This window comes from Chlorocebus sabaeus, chromosome 8 (assembly GCF_047675955.1).
Source record: "Chlorocebus sabaeus isolate Y175 chromosome 8, mChlSab1.0.hap1, whole genome shotgun sequence".
Taxonomy (NCBI): Eukaryota; Metazoa; Chordata; class Mammalia; order Primates; family Cercopithecidae; genus Chlorocebus; species Chlorocebus sabaeus.
In genome coordinates, this window is record NC_132911.1 from 41,068,284 (window position 1) to 41,092,292 (window position 24,009).

At 50.3% G+C, this 24,009-nt stretch overlaps 1 protein-coding gene and 1 non-coding gene across 2 annotated transcripts in view; one reads left to right on the top strand and one right to left on the bottom strand.

The window, feature by feature from the left end:
* SFRP1 (secreted frizzled related protein 1) overlaps positions 1-20,119 on the bottom strand; it is a 45,365-nt gene extending 25,246 nt beyond the window's left edge. The window contains exons 1-2 of the mRNA XM_007962277.3: positions 19,226-20,119; positions 14,125-14,202 (exon numbers count right to left, since the gene is read on the bottom strand). Coding sequence (XP_007960468.1) covers positions 14,125-14,202; positions 19,226-19,769 — 622 coding nt within the window. The 5' untranslated portion in view covers positions 19,770-20,119. The remainder of the gene's footprint in view (positions 1-14,124; positions 14,203-19,225) is intronic.
* On the top strand, positions 8,690-8,796 carry LOC119618953 (U6 spliceosomal RNA). Its single transcript, XR_005235297.1, has one exon. It is a non-coding gene; the product is annotated as a U6 spliceosomal RNA (small nuclear RNA).
* Positions 20,120-24,009: the final 3,890 nt, after the last annotated feature.

Here is a 24,009-nt window from a genome sequence, read left to right on the forward strand (position 1 = left end):
CAAAACCACCCAACTGCAGAGCTGGAGGAGATCACAGATCACCTATGGTGACCCCTTCAACGCGCCTAAGGAAACAGGCTCGGAGAGTTGAGCTGACTGGCCAAAGTTACAAACAGTTCAGTAGCAGTGCAGAAACTAGGTGCCAGGACTCCAGAACTTGTGTTATTTTTTTTCTTACTCCATATTTTATCTTCTAACGCAAGTCTTTGTTTTTGTTTTTTAACAAGTGGGTAAACTGAGCCACCGAGTGCTTTGGTGACTTGCGGGCACTGACACAGTAGGTGGTAGAACCAGGCACTGGGCTCACACCTGTACAGCTCCTAAGGCTACAAGTGTTCTTTCCAATGCACTCTTTAAATCCTAGGCATTACAGCACAGCCTTTATGCTAATCCCTGCTAACCGCTGGAATCAGCTAAGGAAGTGACTCCTGCCCAGAGAACCAGCAGTTCTAAATGGACTTGCTGCAAACACAGAAACTTAAACAAAAAAAGGTCTATTTGGCACTCAAAGTAATAAACAAAATACCAAGACCGTAGGAGTGTTCCCCAAACTTACAAAGATGGCACTCAGTTTGTATAATGGCATCACTGCAGAGAAATCCCTCCTGGGCTTCTCAGAAACTCTTCTGGAGGATGGTGGATTAGCAGCATGTTCTAGACAGTGTCTCTCTCAAGTGCTGGGGGACGAAGTGAGCCTTGGGCCGCACCAGTGGAGACCAAGTCCCTGGGAAGGTCAGATCAGCTGGAAAAGGCAGCTGCCTGGCACAGCCAGGCTCACCAGGCAGATGTGCTATGCACACACAGACAGACGCGCAGGAGGGCACATGTACACAGCCCATCACACCACACACTACCCACATCTGTCTACACCCACACTTCACAGACTGACCCATACACACGCAAAGACAGACACAAACACACATGTGTGCACAGCAGGTGATCCCTTGTGTCCCCCGGCTATACACAGGCATCAACAGACACCCACATCTCGCAGACATAGCCCCATGTGCACAGAGGCATAAACACACACATACCACACACGCACCTCCCCTTGTCCCTTATTGTCGCTGCAGCCTCTCCTGCCTCCCTCTTTCAGGGAAGCTCCAGACACCTGGGCTAACCCAGCCCCACAGGCCCTCATGAATGCCATTTCCAGTGCAATGCTTTAGGGCTGGCTCTGGAGGCACTGTGCCTCCTGCTCCTGATCAATAACAAGGTCTGGAAAGAAAAGTCAGGGCCATTTATGGGTCCTAATGACAACTGCTCTTGGTAATGGCCAGTTCTGCAGTGACCCAAGTCTGAGTTGATTACAGGTTCTGGCTCCCACGCTGCACACGCAGAACGCAGGTGTCCCGGGGCACTGACCGCTGCAGATGGCCCCTTCCCTGACGGCCAGGGCAGCTGTGCTGACCTCATCAGCCACCTCCCGAGGGCTCCTTCAAGTGGGTGGCCCTGAGCAGGCCCAGACCCAACAGGCACCACCCTGAGCCCTCTCCTCAGGGACATGGCTCCAGGGCTCCTCTCTCCCTCCCACCCTCACTCAGAGGCTCCCTGTCCAAAATGTCTCACCACTGGTGTCTGCAGTTCTGCCATTAGGACTTCATTATTTGATTAATGAGGTCCTCCTCTTCCTCCTCCTTTTCTCTTTTTTTTTTTTTTTTTTTTTTTTTTGAGGTCTTTTTTAAAGATATAAGATAGTCATGTTTTAAAATAGGTTCCCAGTGTCTCTGTGTTGCCAACAAGGCCAAATCTCCATTCTGTAAGAAAGCAGTCAGATAGCTGCACAAGCTGTCTTTTGCCTGTTTTGTCATCATTTCTAGACACTCGCCACCACAGCCTGATAAGCTAACCACAAAGAGATTCACCACTCCCCAGTGCAGCGTCGCAGCACCTAGTCTGATCTCCGCTGGGATTATCTTCCTAGGCCCACCTTTGCTGCCTGATAAATGCCTACCAGGTCCATGGAGGACAAATGCCTACCAGGTCCATGGAGGACAAATGCCTACCAGGTCCATGGAGGACAAATGCCTACCAGGTCCATGGAGGACAGCACAGGGTCTCTCATCTCTGCAGCTCCCTTTTCTCATTTCCCTTGAAGATCAGCTCCCTGCTCTATGCTCCTGTGGCTCCCAGCTCTTCTCTATCACAGGCATCTCTGCATCTCCTGATCTCCTCTAGATGGTAAGTCCTGGCAGAGCAGAACTACTTCCCAGTCACACCCCATGGCCATTTTCTGGACATTCACCAGCGTGGAGCCCAGCACGCATACCATGCAATTAGCCTTGACTGGGTCTGTGACACTAACATGAGATTAGGTTAATCCAGGCGTTTCCTCCCTGAGGCAGGAAACACCATGAGGAGCAGCACAAAGGCACTGTGAGCCAGGGCTGGAGCATGGACAGAGGCACCTTGGCGAAGCCTGTGACAAACCCAAAGCTTCTGCCTCAAACAGGCCCCAGGAGTGCGGACAGCAAGGTACCCCAGTGTGGCCAGGGGCCCCTAAATACAGACACCCTCAACCTCTCCTCCAAAACTCACTAGCCCCTGTCTGGCCAGCCCGCGGCTCACTGCAGGGCTTCACACTCATAACACACTTCAAAGGCAACACACCCCAGGCAGAATTACACCATTAAAAACCTCCGCTCCTGGACTCAGGTGTGGGCTTAACTTGGGTTCAGAGCACTTGGAGGGAGGAGACGGCTGCAGAATTCTTTGCAGCAAGGACCCCATAGCAGCCCCTTTTGGCTTTGATTATTGATATGGTTAGGATTTGTGTCCCCACCCAAATCTCTTCTTGAACTATAATCCCCAGGTGTTGAGGGAGAGACTTGGTGGGAGGTGACTGGATCACAGGGACAGTTTCCCCCATGCTGTTCTCATGATAGTGAGTGAGTTCTCACAAGAGCTGATGGTTTTATAAGGGGTTCTTCCCCCTTCACTTCCTTCACACACTCTCACCTGCCGCCATGTAGAACGTGCCTGCTCCCCCTTATGCCATGGCTGTAAGTTTCCTGAGGTCTCCCCAGCCATGTGGACCTGTGAGTCAATTAAGCCTCTTTTCTTTATAAAGTATCCAGAATGGTGTAGTATCTTTATAGCCGTGTGAGAACAAACTAATACAATTATGGAGACTTCCCTCTTCCCAAGCCCTGGGAAGAAATGATATCAACACTTCTGTCTACACAGCTAAAATCTTTTTGGATGTGGATTCTAGTCAACAGATGTGGTATAGACTAAGCAGGACTCAGTAAAAGCCCAACGATTGTTGAATTATCTCTGCAAGAGTGCACACCTTCTGCAGGTGGTTAAATTTTCAAAAGAAAACACATGCACAAACACACATCATGAGCCTGTTTTTAAATGAATGTGTGTTAAGAGTAAAGACCCTGTGACCGGAGAGTTTGGGTGCCAGCTGGCATTTGGCACTGTGCGGACATCTTGGCTTTAGTGCCTCTACATCTCAGAACAAAGGTCGGGACTCTTTCCAGCCAGCCCTGCATCCTGTAAGTGGAAGCAGTGGCTGCGGGTTACGTGGAGATGAGAGGCCGCTCTCAAGGCTCAAATCTTGCCTGTGCACTTCTCAGCACCTTGCCCAGGGCTGACAACAAGTACTTACCTGACTGAACTCCTTCCCCTTGCAGCTATGCACTCCCTGGGTGTCATCTCTGACTTGGGCCCATGGCCACAACCACGAGGGAACCCTGAAACACATGGGCCATTCATTCCAACTGCTGCACCACAGGAGCAGGTGCAGCCTTGCCGGGACCTCGTCACCCTTTGAGCTGGGTACACAGACAGCTGCAAATCGGAAGAAGCAACTCCCCCTCCCATACCTTGATCCAGCCTTTGAGTCCCCACGCTGTGGGCCAGGGCTAACCAGAACACAGAATGGGGAGTGAGTTGTTATAACTGACAAATGACAAACCAACATTCTCCTCTGTATTTATTTACTAGCTTAGGTTTCATCAATTGAAGAATTACTACTTGCTTTGAGTCTTAACTCCCTTTCCCTGTCCTCGTCTCCTGACACCAGGAATGCCCTCCTTTACTTTCTCCATTAATCTTCAGCCTGACAGTTAGATCCTCATCTCCTCCAAGAAACTTCCCTGAATTTCTCCAGGCCCCACCGAACACCCCTCCCTCCTTCAGGCCTGAGAGCTAGAACTATACACAAAGGCATCTGAAGATACCAAAGAACAGAGACAAACAAGCATGGCAAAGGCCTGCCTCACCCACCAGATTCTTGGGGGTTTTGTGGGGGGGTATGTTTTTGTTTCTGTTTTGAGACAAGGTCTCGCCCTGTTTCAGACCCAGGCTGGAGTGCAGTGTCCTGAACACAGCTCACTGCAACTTTGACCTTGCAGGCTCAAACGCACATCCCACCAAGTAGCTGGGACCACAATGTGCCACCACATCTGGCTATTTTTTTTAATTTTTGTAGAGACAGGGTCTTGAACTCCTGGGCTCAATCTTCCTGCCTCAGCCTCCCAAAGCACTGGGATTACGGGCGTGAGCCACCACACTTGGCCTCCAGATTCTTAAATATGTCGAGGGCAAGAACAGGGTCCTCCATATGGTGCTGAGACCAAAGGAAAAGTGGAGGGTGCCCAGGCTGTCTATGAGCCTGAGAGGCAAGCACAGCGGGCTGGCACGGCCACCCTATGGAGTACTGCAGGAGGGAATGCGCTCTCCAGGCAGCAGCTGTTCTCAGGGTTTAAAGTGCTTATCCAGGCTTGTTTCTAGCTCTGGTGCCACCGACATACAGTTGGGGATTTCCTTCAGCCGTAAGCCATTCCCCAAAGCTGAATGCATCCGTTGCGGAAGACACCAGTGTGAAATAATTTTCAAAGAGCTCACAAAGAGAAGAGAACACATCTGAGGTAGTCCCAAAAGGAAATGTCCTGCGGAGAAAGCTGATGGAAGGGCTAGAGAAAACAAGAGAGAGAAAATCCCCCTCATAATCCTGCCTGAATGAGAAAGAACATCATTTAGGGAAGCTGGTTTCTCGTTTTCTCCCCACTGCCAAAGTACTATTTTGGCATCTCTTTACAACTCACAGACATCCTTTCAGAATTTGCAAATGATTTCCCTTAATTCCTGCCCTACAGAAAATACCTCTTTTATGCCTTCAAATATATGCAAGTCAGTAAGCATCTATTACCTGCACATCAGTCCCTAAGAACTGTCAAATAACCTCAGCTCTCAGGCTCACAGCCCCCCAAACCCAACAGACCAACACCTTTTACATTCAAGACTCAAACATCTATATGGAAGCTCTGCACATGCACCGAGATCCTAACCCCAAAAGCCCAAACAGACACAAATGTCACCTTCTCTCAGGAGTCCCCAGTTCTTGCTCCTGCCCCTCCCTTTGAGGAGTTGAGATGAGAAGGACCCAGGGTGCAGCATGAGTTATGGGAGCTACCCACAACCATCTTAAACTCAGCCCTGCAGGAAGAACCCCAAGGCTAGTGGGACACAGAAACTCCAGCATCTGGGGCTGGCTGGGACTGTAAGAACAAGCAGTTTATAATCCAGCAGTCTCCCTGAAAAAACCACTATCATTCACTACAGGCCAGTGCAGTGGCTCACGCCTGGAATCCCAGCACTTTGGGAGGCCAAGGTGGGCGGATCATGAGGTCAGGAGTTCGAGACCAGCCTGGCCAACATGGTGAAACCCTGTCTCTACTAAAAATACAAAAATTAGCCAGGCATGGTGGCACACGCCTGTAATCCCAGCTACTCAGGAGGCTGAGGCAGGAGAATTGCTTGAACGCAGGAGGCAGAGGTTTCAGTGAGCTGAGATCATGACACTGCATTCCAGCCTAGACAAGAAAGAGAGACTCCATCTCAAAAAAAAAAAAAAGAAAAAAAAAGAAAAAAAATTAGCCGAGCGTAGTGGTGGGTGCCTGTAATCCCAGCTACTTGGGAGGCTGAGGCAGAAGAAATGCTTGAACCTAGGAGGCAGAGGTTGCAATGAGCCAAGATCACACCACTGCACACCAGCCTGGGCGACAAGAACAAGAAGCTGTCAAAAAAAAAAAAAAAAAAAAAAAAAAATCACTACAGTACCTTCCCTGGAAAGACCTGGAAGACTTCATTTCATCTCTTCCCCATCATCATTCATATGTCCATCCACCCCCTCACTTAAATATGTGCTGCGGCACTCACAGAACTCGACTTACCTAATTCCCAAATGGGTCTCCCACAGCCACCCACTAGCAAAGCCAGAGACACTGGGGGAGCATCTGCAGCAAAATTTTTTTTTTTGCCACTGTCATTAACACTGAGCAGAATCCAGAAGATGACTTCACCCCCTACCACCACGCCCTGGTCCCGGCTCCCAAATCAGTCAACATGTCCAGCCCCTGCCAAGGTGGGTCTATTTTCAAAGAAACCTAAGCTGGCTGCTTCTGGTTCACTGTCCTCATAACTCATCACCAACTATTTGTGGGATGCGAAGGGGAACCATCCTGAGCCTGCCCCCTCTGAATTAGGAAGTCCCCAGGTGCCAGCAGTAAGAGGCACTCAAACCCAGGGAGGCTCACGCTACAGGGGCAGCTCCTGCACACACTGACGATGGGGCAAGTCCCTCTTCTTGGTCGCCCAGACAGACAGACTGCGGTGCCAGGTCCTCTGAGCACGGTGGGAGTGACAAGCACGAGCGGCAGGCCAGACCCCATACACAGCAAAGCTATAGTTCAAATATGTATTGTATGTGTCTGGTTTTCACACGGAGTTTGCAACCTGCCAGTTAGTAGTGTTTACCATGGTAAAAATTCACGGGAAATCTTAGTCTGAACAGGCCCAGAGTTTATTTTACTGCCAGATAAACAACTTTCTTTGATAAATCATCCATGTGACAGTGTTCCTGAAAGACTAAACAAAGATTTCAAGCACAATCTATAGGCCTTTGAGAAGCCTTCCAAAGCGAACGCATGTTTAATTGGCTGCCCTAAGGTCGAGGCAGGGCAATGGTCTGACATTTCCTTGGCCATTTGTTCTTCTTAAACACACACACACACGCACATGCGCGCGCGCGCACACACACACACACAGACTGGGGCTTCCAGCACATTTCTGCAAAACTGGATGAAACTTACCAATATTTAAATGCTCATTGGCCTTATAATGCATAGTCTATTTTTTGGTTAAAGGAAGTGAATATCACAAGGCAGGTATTGGGGTCGGGGAAGGGGAAACTGCCCCAGAGATACTGCTGGAAAAAAAAGGGGACAGAGGGAAGTAAAACAGCACAAAGGGGCTCTGAAGTCCCTCATACATAAGTCCTGCTAAATTAGAAGGAGAACATGTCAGGTACAGGGTTTCTAAAAAACACACAAATGAAACTTCAGTGGGCCTATCCTGGAACACCAGGCAGTCACAGCTCCCACATACAGCCCTCATCACTGTCTGGAGGCTTCCAGGTTTACCTTGACATAAGGATGTCATCTCACTAAAACCCAGATCTCCTAACTTCTAGTTAGGGTTTGGCTTTCCGAGGGGGAGTTGTTTGTTATTGTTATTGTTAACTACAGCACCTTGAAGCTGCATAAAGCAGTTTTTTTGTGGGGTTTTTTTTTTTTTCTTTTGAGAAAGAGTTTCGCACTGTTGTCCAGACTGGAGTGCAGCAGCGCAATCTCAACTCACTGCAACCTTGGTCTCTAGGTTCAAGCGATTCTTCTGCCTCAGCCTCCTGAGTAGCTGGGATTACAGGCACCTGCCACCACCCCCAGCTAATTTTTGTATTTTTAGTAGAGATGGGGTTTTGCCATTTTGGCCAGGCTGGTCTTGAACTTCTGACCTCAGGTGATCCACCCACCTTGGCCTCCCAAAGTGCTGGGATTACAGGCATGAGCCACCGCGCCCGGCAGCCTAAAGCTATTAAAGGTCTTCCAAATGGGTTTTTAAAAACACTTCTTCAGTTAAATCCTCTGTTAACCAGAGAATTAACTAGCATATTCCATTCTTCTTCCTAAAAAACTTCTCCCCCATCAAGCTGATTTCATTAGTGCTAGAATTTTCCTTCCTGGGCTAAATTTCATCCTAAAACAATTCTTTCCAATAAGAAGATTTAATAATTATTACAGATTGAACAGCCACCGTATTCCAGGAACTGTCCACACTTGATTAAATCCAATTCTCCCAACACAGTCATGTAGGAATTCTCATCCATAGTTGGCTGATGAGGAGCCAGGCTGAGGGAGGTTAAGAGACTTTCTGGTGGTCGCTTAGCTTAATGGGTTGGGATTTAATCCAAGTCTGTTTGGCCCAGAGCCCGTGTTCTTTCCATTCTGCTACACTGCCAGCTTTCCCACCAATAAGGGAGCCACTGATTGCTGAGCTCCTTCTGTGTGCTGGGCACAGACATCAGTCCATTTAAATTCTACAAACCCTGAGGGTAAAGGAGCACCTGATGCCCCTGCCCAGGAAGCTCCTCAACTACTGTCCACCGTGATGGGTGTGAGAGGATGGGAAGGAGCAAGGGTGTGCAATCTGGCCTGGCTGCCAGGGAAGTGCTGGTGGGCAGTAACAGGGTTCCAGGTACAGTGCTCCTGGGTCATTGAATGCCTAACTCCTTTACTTTTTTTGTCTTATTGCCTTCAGTCAGTAAGGTGAGGGCATGGACTGGCTGATCTCTGATGTCCTATCCAACTCAACACTGCTTTACAATGGCAAAGTGGTACAGGGGCTCACTTCAGTAGCACACATGGTAAAACTGGAACAATACAGAGAAGATTCACATGGCCACCGTGCAAGAAAAACATGTGAGTTCGTGAAGTGTTCTGTATTTTCAAAGGATAAGATGTAGGATACAGTCTTCAGTAGCACAGCTAGGCAACTATAGTTAATGATCATTTACTGTATATTTCAAATTACCTAGAAGAGTAGATTTGGAACATTTCCAACACAAAGATCAGGATTTCAGGTAGTAGATATCCCAATTACTCAATTTTTTTTTTTTTTTTTTTTTTTTTTTTTTTTTTTTTTTTGAGACAGAGTCCTGCTTTGTTGCCCAGGCTGGAGTACAGTGGTGTGATCATGGCTCACTGTAGCCTCAAATTCCTGGGTTCAAGCAATCCTCCCACCTCAGCCTCCCAAGTAGCTGGGACTACAGGTGTGTGCCACCATACCCAGTTAATATTTAATTTGTAATGGGGATGGGGTTTCAGTATGTTTCCTGTGGTGTTGAGGCTAGTCTGGAACTCCTGACCTCAAGCAGTCCTTCTGCCTCACCCTCCCAAAGCACTGAGATTACAGATGTGAGACAGCATGCCCAGCCCCAGTTACCCAGGTTTGATCATTACACATTGGATGCTTTTATCAAAATATCAAACATACTCCATAAATATGTGCAACTATTTTATATCCATTAAAAAAAAATTAAGTGGTACAGGTGAGCAACACAGCACCCAAAGAAACGGGCAGTTCGCATGAGCTGTGAACAGCCCCCTCATCCCATTCGTCCCTTGTCCCTTCTTCTTTACCCACCTCCAGAAAAGCTTCAGAAAATAAAGGTGAACTTGAGGGCAAATCCTTCTCTCCACTCCCCTTCTTACGAGAGTTTGTAGTCATATCCAAAGATGAGGACATGATGCATAGTAAAATAAGCCAGATGCAAAAAGACAAACACTGGCTCAGCCTCCATCTCTTCACTGCCCGCCCACCCCCACCCCCCACCTCCCATGCACAAGAAGGCTGCTCAGAAAGAGACACAGGCTCTCAGCTGGGAGTCACACCTCTAGTGCACTGAGCAATTGACCAATCTCAGGTTTTTACGCACCTAAAACATCCTAACTGCTCCATTTCGTACAGATCTGTGGATAGGATATGTATCTTCAGTAACAATAAAACTCAGTTGTTTTCCACCTACGAATTCCACCCCCAGGGTAACAATTCCTTCCATATCTAATTTTATTTGACCGAATGAGATTCTGGATGCTTATATGCTCAGTCACCCAAAACAGGGCATGTAGTTTTTCCTGAACTTAATACACAAGTTGCCGATACCCACCTTGAAAAGAGCCTTCTCCTTTAAAAAAAAAAAAAAAAAAAAAAAAAAAAAAAAGTCCATCATGCCTGTAATCCCAGCATTTTGGGAGGCCAAGGTGGGGGGATCACTTGGGGTCAAGAGTTCAAGACCAGCCTGGCCAACATGGTGAAACCCCATCTCTACTAAAAATACAAAAATTAGCCAGGTGTGGTGGCGGGCGCCTGTAGTCCCAGCTACTTGGGAGACTGAGGCAGGAGAATTGCTTGAGCCCGGGGGGGCAGAGATTGCAGTGAGCTGAGATCACGCCACTGCACTCCAGCCAGGGTAGAGCAAGACTCAGTCTCAAAAAAAAAAAAAAAAAAAAATTCCAACATCCACATCCACATCCCCTGTCATTCATACACTCAGCTGACAAACTTTCATTTTATGTCTACCATGTATAAGACACTGTGCCGGGGACTATTTGAGTGCAAATGGGCCTTACTTTGTTCATTCTAAGACACAGGTTTTCTGCGCATTTCTGCAAGAAGTAATTTTTTTGTTTTTCTGTTTTTTCTGTCAGTAGTGCAAACTGAATAGTGTGTCTCACAATACCTTCTCCCACCAGGTAAAACATGGCACCAGATACAGAGCCTGCTCTCAGGCAGCCTGCAGGTGCTGCGGTGACTGTGCTAGCAGCCAGCGTGCTTCATCTTTGGGAGGAAACTCAAGGTTTACTTTGGAAAGGCTGAGCCTACTTTCTGCAAGAGCTCAAACTTCCCGTCAGACTAAAATGCCGTCCCCCAAACAGCAGCACAGCCAAGACACCTTGAAAGAAGTTGGAGGCAGAGTGAGAACAGATTAGTGGAGGTACGGAGGTGCGGGAACTCTGAAAACATTTCTGCTAGGAAATACTCGCTAATGCTAACTGTGAAAGCTGATGTTCTTTTCCTTCCTATTTGACTAACCTTAATGTTGCATAGTACAGCTTTTCTCTTTATGAGGAAATATATATATGGAAAAAAGAATCCTTCCAGATGGCAAGGAAAGTTTCTAGGGGCAAAGAAATCCTTTTCCTTAAGGAGAAAATACTGGGCTGAAGAAATTGCCACCTGAACTCTCAAGCACAAAACACTGAAGAAAGCAGTACAAGTGGAAGCTCTGAACTCTCCTAGCAGAAGTATATCACCATGCAGATTTCCCCCACAAAAAGCTTACGGGTGTTTACAGATACTGCAGAAGAAGCCAGAGAAAGTGGCCAGAGGCAGGAATTAACCTCACTGCAATTATAAATAAATCAGATCCTCATATCCCTGGAATAAACCAACCCAAAGGGAAGACGGCTGTGGGTGCTGAGCTGTTAACAGCAAGATGATTAGTGTGGCGGCTCGCAAATACTATATTGGGCTATTTAAGAGGCAAGAGTGGCACCCTGTTGTCACAGAGCAGGAAAAGCAGAGAAAGAACAAAAAACAGAGCCCTGCGAGCTGACGGAAGCCAGCAGACAGGCCGGTCACCGTGTTCAATGCGGTGACTTTGCCCAGTCTAAGTCTTGGCTCCCACATCTGGTGCTTGATCCAGGTTGATCAGCTGCACTTCTGAGCATCAGCACCCAGGCTTTTCTGCTCATGTTTTTTTCCTGTTGGGGAAAAAACGTGCCCTGAACTGAGGGGGCACAGGGCTGGAGACACGAGTGACTAAGCAGATCTGCCAAGGGGTTAAAGCGCATTGCATGGGGAGAAGGTCAGGGGTCAGATATGCTCTCCACAGAGCCTCCACAGAGGCTGCCAGGGACCAGAGATGCAGTGGCAGGTGGACGAGGGTGCTGCTCACCCAGGGAAATGCACCCCCTTATTCCCGGAGCTCACAGAGAGCCTTCCAGCACCCTGATGTCTTCCCACTGAGGATGTCAGGGCCACTTAATGCAAAGTTTGATCCCTGGAGGAGGGAGTCAAGCATTCTCTTTCTTCTCTGCTGTGTGTCAGCTTGCATTGTTCAGTTTCTTTGTTTCCTAACTGAATCCCATCAGTGTGGCTGACTGCCTCACTTACTTGAAGTGAGCTGAGCTAGGAAACACGTTTCTCGACAAGGGTGCATTCTCTGAGGTGCTAAGAAGGGCAGAGCTAAGCTCAGCCCCTGCAGAGAGAGAAAGAAAAAAAATTCCTATATATTGTTTTATGAGAACATTACAGACAAAAAACCAAAAAGGTTTCTCCTGCAACCAGCTCAAAAAAGCCTGCCATACACCATACGCACACTAAGGAGGTCAGCGCCTCCGTGGCGAAGCTCAGAGGCTGTGCATCGACTCTTAAGTGACAAGGCCAGGTGGCAGAGTGTAAAAGGACTCCAGTTGGGAAAGTCAAATTCCTTCTTTATCAAATAAGAGGACTGGATAAGATCTAGGTCTAGAAGGAACCCAAAAGTTCTGTGAACCCAAGAAGAAAATATTGTCAGGGCTAAAGGAACCCAATCCCAAACAGCTAATCACTCAGATTCCACAAACCCTGATTGGTTATCGACATGAGATCCTCCATCCTCTTCTGTTTACCGGACGCTGGCTGATTTGACAGGTGTCTGCTGCCATGGGAAGAAGATGTCCGTTCCAGGTGAGTTACCTGAGTGCCCTCTAGACCCCTGCCCTACACCTTAAGGTCAACCTTGCCAGATTCAAATTCTTTCCCAAGGCTTGCCTCTTCAGCGTATGTGGCAAAGGGTCTGAATCCTCCAATTTCTGTCTTTTTAAAAAAATAATACTCATGTGTTACATTTACTTAGAGGAAGAGTTTCACCCTCGATCCGTATCTATAGAACTCAAAAAGCACTCGGTATACAAGGAATCCTCACTGACAAATTTGAGTTAATGCAGAAACAGGCAAGTAACTCACACTGCTGCATCATAGAGAACACATCAATCTTCCCCATGTGTGGAAATAAGATACACGGTCTCCAGTTCAGCTCTGGTGGCCATCTACATCCAGCTTCCATCTTCATCCACAATTGCAATACCCTGAGAATGACCGTCATGAGGCATGATTCCCTCCGACTTGCGTGTGTCCTCCCACGTGTGTGCAGCTTACTTTGACAGGGCTCTTTGTAGGAACATGTACTTTATCAGGTTTGATTAATGAAAACATGGCCTGGGATGCCTCCGAATGGACTCCCATCACCTATCTTTACACTTTTCCAGATAAGAATTCTGCAAGAAAGCCGATCTCAGGGACACAAGGCAGGAATTATGAGAAACACATTGTTCAGCATCACACTGATCCTTCTGAAAGTGTGGCTTGGCCAGAGCCACTTTTCTGCATCCATGTCAGATAGACGCGAGAAAGAGGGAGCTGGCCCTCCAAAGGGATGCTGTTTACATTTACTTGGCTCAGAGGAGAGACTCTCGGGGTGTGGTGAATTCGGGTCTTCTGTAGGTCAGACTATAACAGACCATCCCTGAAAGGCCCCAAGACCCCTGGCAGCTCCCCCACCTCCCCCTGATCCCCACCAGCTCCTCCTCCTCCTGGAGCTGAGAGTGCTGGTTCAGAATTCTCTTTCGATGGAGAGTGACGGGAAGAAGAGAGAAAAACCACACTACTGTGGGAATGTCCATTTTCTTCGCCTTGCAGAACCTGATAAGGACCCTCCTGTGAATCCCCTAAGCATTGAAATCTCCCCTCCCTGGGAAGGCACCCAGAGGGCAGCCGTTTAAATCCTGGACAGAGTCATGCTGACACCTAGGGGTAGATGTTAAAAAAAAAAAAAAAAAAAAAAAAGAGCCAGTCTGGAAAAAGCTGGGCCCAACCAGATGCAGGAACAGGTGGCAACTTGTACCTCCTGCAGCTTCCGAGAAGGAGCTGCTGTCCTTCCCTGCTCCTCTCAACCTGTCCCCAATTCAGCCTCCCTGCATGCCTAGAGAAGATCCCCAAAAATCTGTCCAGCGATCCCCCACAAAGGAGGGCAAAGTATGGCCTTCATAAAAACTGGCTGGGTCTGGACCCTGTCTAGTCTCCCATCTGCCTGAGAAAAGCAGCTATTTGGAGAGGAATGAGGTAGAGAATGTAGAAAGCTGCAAGGAGATACACCAGCAGGGCCTCCATCCGGCAGGGACACAGACCAGGAGGTTCCAAACCTTCCAGAGGCAGCTAGAAATGCTTTCTTACCAAACTCGCTGGCGCAGAGATGTTCAATGATGGCTTCGGATTTCAACTCGTTGTCACAGGGAGGACACACCGTTGTGCCTGGGAAAGGAAGTAGGGAGAAACAGAACTGTAAGTTACAGAGCAGGAAGGGAGCAGCCCCTGGGGAAGAGATCGGCCCTGGGTCCAGGCTGAAAGTGACTAAAGGTCTTCTGGAACTTATGAAGGGGACCTGAGAATTGAAAAGAAGAAGGCTTGAGCCCAGGGTCTACAATCAGAGCAGGCGCAGGTTTCTTGAAACATTTTGGCCCAGAGCTGCTAAATGTGACACAGTTATTTAAGCCAGCATGACCTGAGGCTGGGTGGGGGCAGGTCACGTGAATGATGACTTGCGGGACGCTGTGAGTGCCGGGAAAAGCTGGCTTATGAACTCACAGAAATCTCTTCCTGGCGTGTTTCCCATCCTCTCCCTTCTCTTTTCAATACCTCCCTCCGATTCCTGCCCCCTTCCCATTTCCACACTCCCAGCTAGCCTGCTGATCCCTCTGACCAGATCTCCAGGAGCCAAGAGAGAAAGAAACTCAACCAGACTCACAAACTCCAGCCCTCAGCCCCTGAGCACTTCCTCTCCAAAAGGGCCACCGCAGCAGGAGGCCAGGGCAGGCGGGCGGGGTGGGGCACTAGCAGGCACTGCCAAATGGGAGGACAGGGCTGGATAGGAAGGGGCCCGTCGGAGGCTCTTTCCTGGGCAACTGTGAAGTGCTTTGAAGAGGAGGTGTGTGGGGGCAGATGTGCATAACGCTGGGAGGCAGCTCCACTGCCTGGGAGGAGATATCTGAGGCCAGGGCAGAGGCCTCCTCCAAGCCAATATACTTCTGAAGTCGGAAGAGGTAAAGGACCCCTGCTTCCCAGGACAGAGGGAGAGCCGGACAGCGCTTTCCTCCAAGAGCTGAAGTGGCTTATCATCATTGTCATCATCCTCACCTATCAAGCAGCCTGGAGCTTACCGACTGTCTAGGAAATATCATGAGCACATTCTAGGGGCACCCCAACCCCAGGCACAGCACAGGAGGCCAAGCCAGGCTGGAGCTGAAGAGCACACGAAAGTCACACCTGACACTGCACTCAGGGAGAGCAGGTGGGGCTTGGTGTGCTTGGAACCCACTGTTCATCCTCCTCCTCCACCGTGGCTTCTGTGGCAGCATCTCCCTCCCCATCAGCTCCCGCTATGGCTCAGACATTGAAATAGGCAAAGGCTCCACAAGTGGAAGAGAAGAGTGGACCTGCAGAGCACCCCCAGCTCAAGGCTGCCCTCAGGACACAGGTGCCCACAGACCACTCCCCACTTCCAAGCAGGGTCCCTGCAGGGCCCAGCAGAGACCCCATCCTTAGTTTTTATTGACACATTCTTCTCCCACCTTTATTCTGCACCCGGGAGCAAACACCTTCCAGATTCTCAGTGCGGTTAAGAACCACGCTCCAAGCAGACGATGGCATGACTGTCCTTAGCCCAGATGCTGGAAATCTGCTTTGCACCCAGAACTTGAGATTGGGTTCTAGAGGTGGTCATTTTCACAAAGGAGACAAGAATTTTGCATTATGGTTTTTGCTTCCGCTTGGGGAAGAGGAAGTGTGACAACATGGAAAAGACCAGGTTGCTTGCACAAGGAGAGTGAACTGTGCTTTTGGGTTTTCCTTGTTTAGGTTATTTTGAAAAAAGAAAAGTGGGATTTACACAAACACACATTGCAAGGTTCTGTGAATACAATCTTGACCAAATAGCAAAGTCACAGTGATCCGAATATAAAGGGCACATCTTGCCCACTCCACACACTCATTGCATCTCCTCTGGACGCTTGAAGTTCACCTGACCCAACCAGCCAAGGATGGCTCTGCATTTCTCAGGGACATTTTCCTCAGTCCCGTCAAATAGGTTTTGACTTCAGTGCCTCTCAGAATGGCAGGAGCTCATTGGGGTGGGCTCTGTGTGTTTTTATCATGGCTTTCCCCTATCTCAGCTTTTCTAACGGCTGACTCTGGAGCAGCCTGATCCAGAGAGAGAAAGAGAAATGTGTGATGCGGTATTAATCTGCACCTCACTGGTACGTCTTAGGGCCGTACAGGCTGCGTCTGCAGGAGAAATCCACCCAGTCATCCTTCTGAAAGCTGGAACTAAACAGCTGTTTTCAGGTGTATTTCAAATAATGTTTAAAGTAAATGAACAACAACAACAAAAAAAAAGTTTTGTGTTTATTAATATTTAAGGGGGTGTGGAGGAGACAGCCCAACAACTGAATCAGGATTAAGTGATTTTTTTAATATATCAATCCACACACACAAGTGCGCGCACGCTCTCTCTCTCTCTCTCTCTCTCTTTTCTCTTTCCCTCTCTCACATACAACCCCCACAATCTCCCCTGGCCAGTTCCTGGGGGTCCAAAAAGGAGCCCTAAGGAAGGCTTTCTGGGGAACTGAGGGCTCTGTGGCCTCTGCCAGGCTGATTAAATGCACGACATGCCCAAACAACAACAAAATCAAACCCAGTGCGCTGGCTCATACAACTTCAACCAGTAAAACCAGGCAAAGAGGGAAACAACAATGCATCAGCCTGGGAGTTCACAGTTCTAGTGGAAGTGCCAAATTTAGGAATAACTTCCCTAGAAAAAGAACAATTGCCTCTTCCATAACAGAAGCTGCTATGGCTTGGGTATCAGCCTTTGTGGGGGGAAAAATGTCAAGTCATTTCTCATTATCAGGTTTCTCCTTAGTAACACATGACCACGGAGAGCTGGCCAATACCCCAAAACTGAATATGCCCGAGTGTGTGAAAAGAAACTAGTATGCAAAGATACAACACTGCTTTGAAAATGTATTTTAATTTTAAAGAATAAAAGCATAAAGAATAAACGAATAAAAGAGTAGTGCATGCGTACTTATTCTCATTGGAAAGCACCAGTTATTACTCCACAGCCACAAGCCATAAGGTTATGAGGATCAGTAGTCAGGTTTGTCCTGACCTGCCCTCTACACACCTACACACACACACACACACACGCCCCACCCTCCCCTCCACAGGGACCTCGGAGGAAATCATGTGGGGCTCCCTTACACCAGGGATTGCAGTCCTGGGGAGGATGGTGTGCCCTCTCAGGGCAGAGCCCCCCACCAAAACCACTGAGGGGAAAACCAGTCCCAAGCTCCACTCCCGACCGGCCCTCTCCCCGCTCTTCTCTTTGTTCCTCAAAGACCTGTCTTGAGAGGGTGACTACCTGAGCACTGCTGGGAGGAGAGTGAGGACGGTTCCAAGACAGGCTGAGAAGGGCGCCGACTGGTGGAACTGCAGCCAAGGGGCAAAAGGTGTCTGGAAGGCAGCGATTATGGGGTTTCCCCACCCCATTACAGCCTTTTGGGGGCTGGGGTGAGGATTCTTTCCTCTCTTCTGCAGGCAACCCGTCCAATCCCCCCATGTTCCCTGTGGACTGCAGCACCTTTTCCGCAGCCGATCCCCCTAAGGTGTCCACTCATGTCTGCAGCCAGTCCCAGAAAGAGACCATCGGTGGCCATTGGGAATGGACTCCAGCTCAGGGCTGGGCACGGCCTCTCAGGGCAGAGCCGGGCTAATCCCCACTGACTGAGGAAGGGGAGAAGGAAATTCCCGCAGGCTTCAGGGGATGGGTGCACGCCAACAGAACACAAGGCGCTTTGTTTGCTCCAGGTAACTGCTCAGTTCTCGCTCGCAAAGTGCAGATGTATCCGCTACCCACACTCCACTCCCACCACGAGCTGACCCTGAGAGCAGCGGTGCCCAGACCTGGCCACTGCGGACAATCAGTGCCGTTTCCACCCAGCCATCTAACGTCAGTCACTGTGGACCCATCTCCTCCCTCCTTAGAATAAGCAAAAGCATCCAAAATTTGGGGTGTCCCTTTTCCCAACCTGCCCAAATCCTCACTCTGAGGAGCCAGGTGACTGTACGCCCCTCTTTTAGCATCAAAAACAGAGGTTAAAGACACTTTAGGTGAGCTAAGTGTAGGCAACACCCTAAAGGCCCTCCTCAAAAAGCCCTCAGGAAGCCTGTGTGTTGCTAAGCGCAGCTGGGGTACAGCTCCCCCACCCCGACCCTCTCCACACCTCAGAGCCTAAACTTCGCTTCCAACGAATTCTGGCTTCAATTTACTGCTATCGAAGTCAGGCCTGTGATGTGCATATTTTATATTTATATTTATTTCATTTTGACTTCCCAGAATTTTTTTCTTCCCCCTCAAGAATAAGGGGGTTCTGAGAGGAACCTCGGGCCGGTCCCTCAGGCTATTAGGAAAGTCTCCAATTTGCAGGGCTGCTCTCCCCGGGAGGAGATGAACAATGAGCTAATTACATTTTTATCTTTCTAATGAGCTGAGGATTTGTGTAAATGAGAGAAGCAGGGGGTACGCGAGAGGGAGGGAGAAAAGACTTTCCACCCCCAGCCCTGCGAGGGCAGAGCTGGTACCTGGAAGGGGTGGAGAAACAGAAGTCTCCATGGTTCCTAAACTTTCTCAGCCAGTTCTGCAGCAATCCCGAAGCTACTTGACTGAATGACCAGGGAAGGAAAGGGCTTGGTTTTATTTTTTAAATCTTTGTCGAACCTATGAAAATAAACAAAAGCTGCGTCAAACATTCTCTCGGCCTTTCTGAACTTTCTACATTTTGGGTTTTGGTTTTCTCCTTCCGTCCAGGAGGTTAAAAACTTCGATAGGGTCTCGGAGTTCTCCCCGAGGAGAGAGAAGTTTCCCTGTTACTTAAAGCGCAAAGCTTTGTTTCAGGTATGGAAAAGGCGAAGCTGGATCCCAGGAAGAGTGGCTCCGGAGACCACAGCGAGTCCCTGCGAGGCCGAGGCACAGATCCACCGCTCCTGGGCCAGCCCCGCCGTGCACCTGGGTCGCGAGGGGCGCTGAGCGATACCTGGGACAGACAAGATGCGCTTAGGAATCACGTGCACAGCATGCGAGCAACCTCGGGCGTCAGTCCCCAGCGCCTGGACCCAGCGGCGGGCAGGCGTAGGGTGGCGCGGGTTCTCCTGCAGCCCCGGCCGGGGGGGTGGGGGGGAGGCCGGGGCGGCTTGCGCACGTGGGAGGGGGCAGCCTTACCTTGGGGCTTGGAGGCTTCGGTGGCATTGGGCGGCGTCATGGCGATGCAGACGTCCCCCTCGGGGAACTTGTCACACTTGAGCATCTCGGGCCAGTAGAAGCCGAAGAACTGCATGACCGGCTCGCACGAGTCACGCACGGCCTCGCAGAGCCAGCGGCACGGGTAGATGGGCCGATCCAGGCAGACGGGCGCGAACAGCGAGCAGAGGAAGACCTGGGTGCCGGCGTGGCAGTTCTTGTTGAGCAGGGGCACCCAGCTGCTGGCCTGCTGCTTCACCTCCGCCATGGTCTCGTGCTCCAGCAGGTTGGGCAGCACCATCTTCTTGTAGCCTACGTTGTGGCACAGCCGCAGATCCGCGGGGATGTCCACGCACTGCGGCGGCTTGGTGTAGAAGCGCCCGCTCTGGTACGGGCCGATGTCCGACTGGAAGCTCACGTAGTCGTACTCGCTGGCCAAGCCCACTGCCAGGAGCGCGGCGCCCAGCGCCAGCAGCACTTCCAGGGCTGCCCCCCGGCAGCCCCCCGCGCTGCGCCCGCTGCCCATGCCGGCTCTGCTCCCTGTCCCCCGCGACGTCGGGGCTGCCTCCGCCGCCTCCCCGTGCGCGTCCCGCCGCAAACTTCCAGGGACCTCCTGGGACAAAAGGCGCCGTCCCCAGCGCTGTCCGGCTGTGCGGCCGCAAGCTGCTGCCCGGTCCCCCCAGCCGGTGGCGGCCCTTGGCTTGCGGTCGGAGGCGGCGCGGGCGGGGAGGCGGCCCTGCGGCTGGGTGCGCCCCGGCTCCGGGAGGCACAGCAAGCAGGAAGGCGCGGGGCGGCGGGCGCGCAGCACCGACTCGCGAGGCTGCAATGCTGGAGTGCGCGGGGCTCCTACGGCCGAGCCCTCGGAGCCGCCCCGCGCAGCCAATCAGCTCCCGGCGGGGCGAGCCGCACTCGTTACCACGTCAGTCACCGGCGCGGGAGCCAATCGCCTCCCTCGCGAGCGGGTTCGGTTTACTAGAACCAGACACAGCTCAACATCCCTTAAAAAACAAAACCAAAAATACATAAATGAAAGGGGGAGGAGGAAAGAGACAAGGGGGAGAAAAGAGGGGGAATGGATCGCGGCGTGGGGTGGAGAGAGACCAGGCCAGACCCTGTAATTAACTCGCACTGGCTTGCAGAGAAGCGAGGAGCCTGGATCATACTTGAAAACCCATGACATTATGAAGGCTTTTTTTTTTTTATTTATTTGAGACGGAGTTTCGCTGTTGTTGCCCAAGTTGGAGTGCAGTGACACGATCTCGGCTCATTGCAACCTCCGCCTCCCGGGTTCAAGAGATTCTCCTGCCTCAGCCTCCCGAGTAGCTGGGATTACAGCCGCGCGCCACCATGCCGGCTAATTTTTTGTATTTTTAGTAGAGACGGGGTTTCACCATGTTAGTCAGGCTGCTCTCAAAACTCCTGACCTCAGGTGATCCGCCTGCCCTCGGCCTCCCAAACTTTTTTTCTTTTTTCTTTTAACACTGTTTCCTAATTTCAACCAACAGTCCTTTAGACTAGAGGCTCCTCTCCTCGGTTCTCTAGCTGCGGTGCAGACAGGTCGTTTCCCAACTAACTGGGGGTCAGGAACGCTGAAGCAAGGGAGGTCTGCTTGTAAATCCCCAGCGGGCCTGGCTGGGCTCCCTGGAAGGCGAGGTGAGGGCGCAGTTGGAGTTGTTTGCTGTGAGCAGCGCCTCTCCAGGTGAGGCCGCCCATGGTGGCCCCTCAACACTGGAGCAGTGGGTGGACTTTGCCCGGTGTGGCGGGAAGTCCTGCTAGCAACGGTATTAGCTTTGGGAGGACACTTTTTTAAACACACACAGATAGATAGATAGATAGATAGATAGATAGATAGATAGATAGATAGATTTAAATAGAAAAACTCTACTCAAGTCCTAGCCCAGGCGACAGCACATCTGTGTGTTTGTGGTGTGGAAAGCCAAAACATTAAAAACACATGTGCACTTATCAGCGTGGCTGGTGTGAATACCAAGTCCATCACTCAGACACACATGCTAAGGTCAGACCGAGTCCAGGAACGTCAAGTCAGAACCAAGGGTCCCCACTAGGGCAGACGCCAAGAGGACAGCATCAGCACAAACAGCTGGGCCCCCAGGAACAGAAGTCTCTCTGCTACCCTCTACCTCGAATTCCTGAGAATTCTTCGTAGATTTCAAACATTCCCCTGAGAGGGAGGGTTAAGCTCCGGAGAGCTGGGAGTGAGACCCGGACTATCCCGGGACAGAAGACCACAGCAAACAGTTCATGAAGTTCCTGGAGTCTCCACACCTTCTGTTCCTAAGTGCGGGTGGAGAGAGGCCGATGTGTTCATAACCGAATCTGAGCGCACACCCCATGTGGCAAAGGGGCCACAGATCTTAGCGCTCCACAGAGACACCGTAGGAGGCGCTGCCTTGCCGGCCAGCTTGTTTGTAAAGCTCTAGGGAGCTTGCTTTGGACTCTGCAGACCTAATTTCTTGATGGACAGATTCCAAGTGAAATGACTAGAGTTTATGAAGAAGCAGGGCTGTTTTCTTAAAGCAATGGTGCCCATACAGACACGGTGATTACACGATGCACACAGGAGGCTTCTGCTGAGGGATGACTTCTCTGTCACTTCATGACCAATGGAAGATGCCTTGACACCCAAGAGGTGACACAGGGACTGGGAGGAAGACACAGAGAAGAGAAAGCAAGATTTGGATGGTCAAGGGTTAATCCCAAGACAATTGGTGAGGCCAGCCTGTGGAGCTGAGGAAGACATTCCTCACAGAGAATAGACTGCAGGAGACCCGGCAACTGTGTCTCAATTCAAGGGGCATTTAGAGAAAAATGCTGTTTGGTAGGGGGTCTTTTTGTCTCCTAGGGCCAGGTCCTCTGCCTCAAGCCAAATGTGTCTCTTTGCTCACTGAAAAGATGGGTGTTTGCAGATAACATCCTCTCACTTCTGAACCCAGGCTTAGCTGACTGCTCAGTCACGTTTCAGTTTTCTCCAATGGCAGGAGAGCTTGTGTCTGTCCACCGTTAAATGCTGGAAATTCATCCAGGTGACTGCCCTGGAAGTCCCAAGTCAAGAGTAAATCTCACAAATCCATTCAGGGGAAGACCTCGCCTGTGTCTGTTCACTCCGCGTAGACTTTGATCACCTCCAGTTGCCACCTCCCCCACCCACCCCTAGTGGTCCTACTGCTTTACTGACCCCTGCTGGGAACACAATTGTCTCTGTGGAAAAGGGAGTGATGGGAGAAGACCCCAGAATCCTATATCCAGTGCACTCCTGACTCCTCCCAGACCCAGCTGGAAAGGAAAGACCCTAGACCTCAGTCCCACCAACAGACTTTAATCCATTCCTGGGATGTGGGAGATGGACCGCCCGCCCCCCACCCTTCCAGGCAATTCACATGCTGCATAACAGCGCCAGGCAGAGCAACCTGAGGACTTTGTATTGCAGAGGTACATACAGTACTTTTGTCCTTTTACTTATTGTCAAATGTTTGCACTTCAAAATCCAGTCCCCCGTTTCCTAATGGCAAGTGTGTGTGTGTTTGTGTGTGCATGCACTCCTGTGTGTACAGGAGAAGATTCTGGAACACAGGTCCTTTAAACATGCAACTGACATGACAGAGCTCCCAGATATGAGGGTTCCTGAGTATGAGAACTGTGGGCCAGGAGACATATCCTCCCTTCTTCTTGAATGGCTTAAATAAACAGAGGCAAAATGCAGCTTTAACTTATGTTTCTCATTTCCCAAAAGTTCTGATTTTCCCACACTGCTAGATGCCCATGCATGAAGCCTGGAAGTACGTCCTCTGTTGCTTCAAAACACCAGCTTGAGGAGGCATTCGCAGTTCTTCAGCCTCCACAGAGGGTCACAGAGGGCCCCCCCAGGTGCCTCCCGGTGGCCTCTTCCCACACACAGAGCTTTTTCCTGGCTTCTCCTGGAAAAACTGGGAGGGGAGCCTTCCCAGCCATAGCTTCCATTGTGTTCCACTATCATATCATCAGTGATTTCTGCCATCCTCTCCAAAGATACACTCACCTCACTCTCCCTCAGCCAACAGCACTGGGGAGGGAGCTCCGCCTGAAGCTGGGTGTCCGTGGGTCAGGGGCAATGCCAAGGAAAGCATGCTGGCCCACAGTCAGGGGACACAGGCTACAGCCTCAGCTCTGCTCCTAACTGGCTGGATTGACTCATGGGAATCGCACTTCCTCTTTCTGGCCTTAGTGTTCTCATCTGTGAAATGGAGCTATTAATGCCTGCCCAGCTGCCCTGCTAGCTCACAAGTGTGAATTCTCAGCATGTAGGGTCACTCGAGGCACATCCTTAGACTTTCAAGCAAGTCTGAAAGGGCCAAAATGGTATTCGATGTCAGATGCCGTGAAACCTGGTCATGCTCTTACTTGGACAAGCTTCTTCTGCATTCTGCCTCTGTAGATGTGCAATCCTGAGCCTTTTTAACTCTTTCAAGAACTGGCCTGACCTGCTACCTGAACTCTGGGAATGTCTGGGAAGCATCTTAAAAATTCGGAGTTGAAGGCAAATTCCAGCCCCATCTCTTCTTAGAGTAAGCGCCCCTCCCTCTTCATCTTTTTTTTTTTTTTTCAATACAGGGTCTCACTCTGTTCCCCAGGCTGGAGTGCAGTGGCAGGACCTTGGCTCACTGCAGCCTTGACCTCCTGGGCTCAGGCAATCCTCCCACCTCAGCCTCCCAAGTAGCTGGGACTACAGACGCAGGCCACTACACCCAGCTATTTTTTTATTTTTATTT